This window comes from Lolium rigidum, chromosome 4 (genome assembly GCF_022539505.1).
Source record: "Lolium rigidum isolate FL_2022 chromosome 4, APGP_CSIRO_Lrig_0.1, whole genome shotgun sequence".
Lineage (NCBI taxonomy): Eukaryota > Viridiplantae > Streptophyta > Magnoliopsida > Poales > Poaceae > Lolium > Lolium rigidum.
The window spans coordinates 256,085,013-256,090,218 of NC_061511.1; the positions used below are offsets into that span (position 1 = coordinate 256,085,013).

Sequence of the window (5,206 nt, forward strand, 5' to 3'; positions counted from 1 at the left end):
CTTTATGCCAGCGAACATTTGGTGCATTTACATGAAATCAGCCATAAGCTGAGTTTGTCTAAAATAATGTCAGGTAAACATTTGCAGGTCGCGATTTACGATCAAGATGAGAGATTCAACCAATGTTTTTTTGCTCAGTCTCAGAAAAGGGACAAGATTTATTACTAAGCATTTGTCTTATTTATGTATTCAACTAATGATTAATCTAGCGATCTCCATTCCTAAAACTATTTTACTCCTTTCCCATAAAAAATTAACAATTGTAACGAATGGGCAATAATGTTCATAGGCTAGAATCAAGTCGACGTGATTTCTTTTCCATTTATGTAACCATGTCTTCATGATTTTACAGCTGCTCGCCCAAGTTGACATTTCAATCTCCATGGATGTTTTATCCGCAGCATTGGTCAACTCCAAACTGCTATCTAAGTCATCCTTCACTGGTATATATTTACTTTAATTTAGAAAGTTATGAAATAATTAAAGCTTTCTTTTTGTTTTCAATGGACGAAGTCGCAAGTCCCTTGCAGTCTCTTAAAGAGAAAAATACCGAAATATATATCAGTTTCCATCCATTGTTTCCTACTCCGATACAGAGCTCTCAACCTTTCATTTGACACTATTTTATTGCAATGTCACATAATCCAGCTAATCCAATGGTTAGCAATTGTTGGTTATCCAATAGGCGTGAAGGTGATATGTTCTGTACATAGCTCTAAACCAGTCTATTTTCATTGGAGAACTTGCTCTCTTTGTTATCACATTGTTGCCAAGGGAATAAGTGCCAATTTTTTTTATCATGTTTCTTTTTTTTAGACTGAAAATTCTAATGCTCACTAATAAATACCGCAGCAACGCGCGGGGCATCATCTAGTTACATGCATGAGAAAGTCCATGAAAGCAATTGAGGTCACCATGACCAATGCTTCCCCTTTTGATCTGCACTCATGCCTCTACTTCGACGTCATGGAAGCCGGTGGTTTCAGCCCAGAGGCTCTGATGGTGGTTCTGGGCCACCTCTTTGACAACATGGCACAAGGAAATGGCTTTGTTCAGATGGTAGAGGAGCACATGGAACTCTGTCTTAGGACCATCCTGGACAAGCACTACTATGTGTAGTGCTCTCTGGTGATGCGCTGGTGGTGATGCATGCATGATGACGATGCTGACTATGTTGGGCGTACATTTTGAAGTAGCTAGGACTTGACGAAAACTTAAGCGAAGACATGCATGCTATGTGATGTGGTATGTACTAACCCGTCACATAATGGTGAACTTACGGTGGTAGGATTACACACTCTTTTGATATGGTGGTAGGATGAAACCTTAGCAGCTTGTGCGATCATTAGTACGATCACAGTACAATCACTACTAGGAAAACGCCTATATATGGAAAACATGTTGCCGGCGCACTAGATTATCCATGCGCCGTTGGAAACTATCACCGGCGCGCCCTTATCCCGCCGCGCCAGCAAAGAAGTCGTAATGCCGGCGCACCAGGCCACAGGGTGCGCCGGGGATAAGGATGAACCAGGCCGGGGCAAATCTAAAAATCAGGGCACCCTTACCGCCGGCGCACCATCATGTTGCAGCGCCGGTGGTAAGACCCCCACCTATCGCCTATTCAATTTTGATTTTTTTAAAGAAAATGATAGAAAATTGAAAAAATAAAATCCTTTGAACTATCCATGTATTATGTAATCTAGTTTTAATTAAAATTTAAAGAAATGAATTTCGATATATTATACAAAATGACGTCGTCTTTCGGTAAAACGGGATTTCTGGTTGCAGACCTCAGATGAAAAACCTTTTTATATCAAAATCTATCTAGGCGAAATTTACTATTCGATTTCAACCACCTATGGTCGTTTCGACAAAAATTGGACTTGGCGAATTCGAAATAGAAACAGGACTTTTTCAGGATTTAGATTTTGATGAAAAAAAGGAAAAAATATTGCCGGCGCACCACCATATTTGGTGCGCCGGCGGTAACTGCTCCTATTATAATGCAAACCAGCCCACTGTCCTCACTTTCCCCTATTCCTTCTCTTTTTCTCCTCCTCCTCCTCCTCCTCCGACGGACTCCACCAACTGCTGCACCGTCGACCTCCTCCACCTGGCCTCCTCATGCAAGGCGTCGTCCACCTCCTCCGGCCTCCTCCACCGGCCTCAACCTCCTCTTCGGCGTCGTCCACCTCCTCCGGCCTCCTCCGCATGGCCTCCTCCGGCCTCAACCTCCTCCGGCCTCCTCCACCGGCCTCAACCTCCTCCAGCCTCCTCCTCATGGCCACAACCTCCTCCGGCCTCCTCCACCTCCGGCCTCCCACTCCTCCTCCTCCTCCTCCTACACCGGCGCAGCAACAAGAACAAGACCAGAACCACGGCCTACTACACTGGCGCAAAAACGACACCACAACCGCAGCTCACGAGATCTAGATCTAGATCTAGATTTGTTTTTTTTTGTTTTTTTGGTATAACTTACCGCCGGCGCACTAGGTAGGTGCGCCGGCGGTAAGACATTACCACCGGCATGTTCCCACCGGCGGGCGCTGGTGCGCCGACAATAATCAATTTGGTGCGCCGGCAATAAGCCTTTTCCTAGTAGGGAATGACACCTTCGTATCCGTATGATGCTGTTGCCTATATGAGCATGCATGCTTATGTTGAATAGGTTGTGTTATGATTTTTTTTGCCTACGTCCGGTCCTTATGAGTTCATATGTTCTATCTTGGTAGAAGTACATTTGGTACGGGGTGTGCTATGGGAGGGTTCCAGGAGTTTACAAGTCATGGGAGGACTGCAACCCACAGTTGACGGGTTACAAGTACAACCTCCACAAAGGGTGTAAGACTATAGAGGATGCACTGAAGATCGCAGTGTGTGGAGCTCCGAAGATCGCGGCTCGTGGCGGAGGTATTAGGCTCAAGGACGTCATCATCGTCGGTCTAGTGTTGTGGATCATGTATTTGTTGTTGTTCTAATCACGTGTGATCACATGTGTGAGACCCTAAACCCATGCGAGCAACCAAACTCAGATCGCTGTTCATAGGCCTGTTGAGCTTATGTCCCATATGAATTTGTAATTTGTAGCATATTGCCTATTGCAAAATTTTAGCACCATATTAATACATAAAGTGATTTTTTCCGTTGAAATGGGAAACTGCAACCTCTTAATCAGGTGCATCGTTTATAAATAATATTAGACGTGACAAGTTGGACCTGTGTGTTCCGTAAAAAATAGTTACACCTTCAGATCACCGTTCACCACTGTGGGTGGCTGCACGGTACACGGTACACGCGTAGCGCGATGCGGTGCCACCGCAGGGCCGTCATGCCCAAAACGTGTGCGCGCGCGGTGCACACACAGGATCCCGCCCTCCCGCCGGCCACCCTCGCTCCAAAATCCTTTATAAGGGCGCCCATTTCCCGACCCAGACCACCACACTCGGGCCAAAGTCAATCGCAAAGCAAGGCTAGAAACGGTAAGTTGTTGCGCCGTCCAGGGACCCGACGCGGAATGGCTTTCTTCTACGGCTTCGGCATGGGCATGGGTGGCGCTTCGTCCTCGTGGGCGCCGGCGGAGCCTCAGCCTCAGGCTCAGGCTCAGGCTCAGGCTCAGGCTCAGGCTCAGCAGATCCTGATGCCGCCGCCGCCGCTGCCTCAGCAGATGATGGTGCCGCCGCCTCTGCAGCCTCAGCAGATGACGGTGCCGCCGCCGCTGCAGCCTCAGCAGATCATGATGCCGCCGCCTCTTCAGCCTCAGCAGATCATGATGCCGCCGCCTCTGCAGCCTCAGCAGATCATGATGCCGCCGCCTCTGCAGCCTCAGCAGATCATGATGCCTCCTCCGCCGCCACCGCCGCAGCCGAGGCCGTGGACCAAGGCGGAGGACAAGGTGTTCGAGACCGCGCTGGTGCACGTCCCGGAGAACGTGCCGAGCCGGTGGATCTACGTGGCGGCGCAGCTGCCGGGGCGCACGGCGCAGGAGGCCTGGGAGCACTACCAGGCGCTCGTGGCCGACGTCGAACTCATCGAGCTCGGCCTGGTCGAGACCCCCGCGTCCTGGGACGAGGAGGAAGCGGCCGGCGGCGGGGGGGCTGGCGGCGCAAGCGGAAGCGGACTAGCGCGATTCCGCGGACGCGGCGGCAGCAGCGACGAGCGCCGCAGAGGCGTGCCCTGGACCGAGGAGGAGCACAGGTACGCGCCGTCAAATTCTCAACTCCCTGTTGGTTTTTCGTTCTTGTCCTTTTCACCTGGTCTTCTTCGGTGCGTCCTTCGAGGTCCAAGATACTTCGCCGGATCTTTCCACGTCAAATCTCTAGATCCCCATGGCCCACCCTGCCATGTCCGAGATCTACTGTACCAACCATGCGATCTAGGTTAACCGACCATTTCTTCTTCGTTTTCGTTTCGTTTGGGCAGGCTGTTCCTGGAGGGGCTGGAGAGGTACGGGCGCGGCGACTGGAGGAACATCTCGCGGTGGTCGGTGAAGACGAGGACGCCGACGCAGGTGGCCAGCCACGCCCAGAAGTACTTCATCCGCCAGGCCAGCGCCGCCAGCCGCGGCGACACCAAGCGCAAGAGCATCCACGACATCACCTCCCCGTGATCCGTCGTGGGCAATATCAAGAATCCGGTCCGGCCGGAGCTGAGCTGAAACCCGCCGCCGTCCCCCCCGTCGATGCAGGGGAAAAGCTTGCTAGCTTGGCTGGATCCTGCGATTCGGAAAATCTATAGCTGTAATGTCGAATAATCGTGTCCCTTGTCGTGTGTGGCATGTTAAGGAAGAAACATAGGCTGGAAATGATTACAGCATTATTATCCACCGCGTAGTTTTACTCCTTTCCTTATTTAGATCGAGTCCATGACAGTGGCATGGCTTTTTCACACCCCATTCTCATCCTGCCGTCAAATATATTCAGTATTACATCTGTCCTGGTGACAATTGTCCTTTTGTCGGCGTTCTTGGTTCTTCTTTTGTCATGTTGTTCATCATGTTGCATCACCCGTGCGTGTTTCGGCCGCCGTCCATTCGAACATGTGTTCAAAGCAGCTTGACGGAAGCGATAGATCCGAGTTTTAAAAATAAAATATACAGGTTTCAACAGCACATGGTGAATTACGAGCTGCGTTGATCCCTTGGGCAGACTTCCTAATCTGGCGCACTATCATCAGCGTCCAAATTCGAAGCATCCAGCTTTGGTGC

The 5,206-nt window shown here is 50.1% G+C and overlaps 1 protein-coding gene across 3 annotated transcripts; it reads left to right on the forward strand.

The window, feature by feature from the left end:
• Window positions 1-3,517: 3,517 nt before the first annotated feature.
• On the forward strand, window positions 3,518-4,609 carry LOC124705963 (transcription factor DIVARICATA-like). Of its 3 annotated transcripts, none has more exons than XM_047237646.1 (3): window positions 3,518-3,578; window positions 3,846-4,197; window positions 4,423-4,609. In XM_047237646.1, the coding sequence occupies exons 1-3, from the start codon at window positions 3,518-3,520 to the stop codon at window positions 4,607-4,609; spliced, it is 600 nt and encodes a 199-aa protein (XP_047093602.1). The 3 variants fall into 3 exon arrangements, with proteins under 3 accessions (XP_047093602.1, XP_047093601.1, XP_047093603.1); XM_047237645.1 differs by having other exon boundaries at window positions 3,518-3,577; window positions 3,833-4,197; XM_047237647.1 differs by having other exon boundaries at window positions 3,518-3,577; window positions 3,866-4,197.
• The last annotated feature ends 597 nt before the right edge of the window (window positions 4,610-5,206 follow it).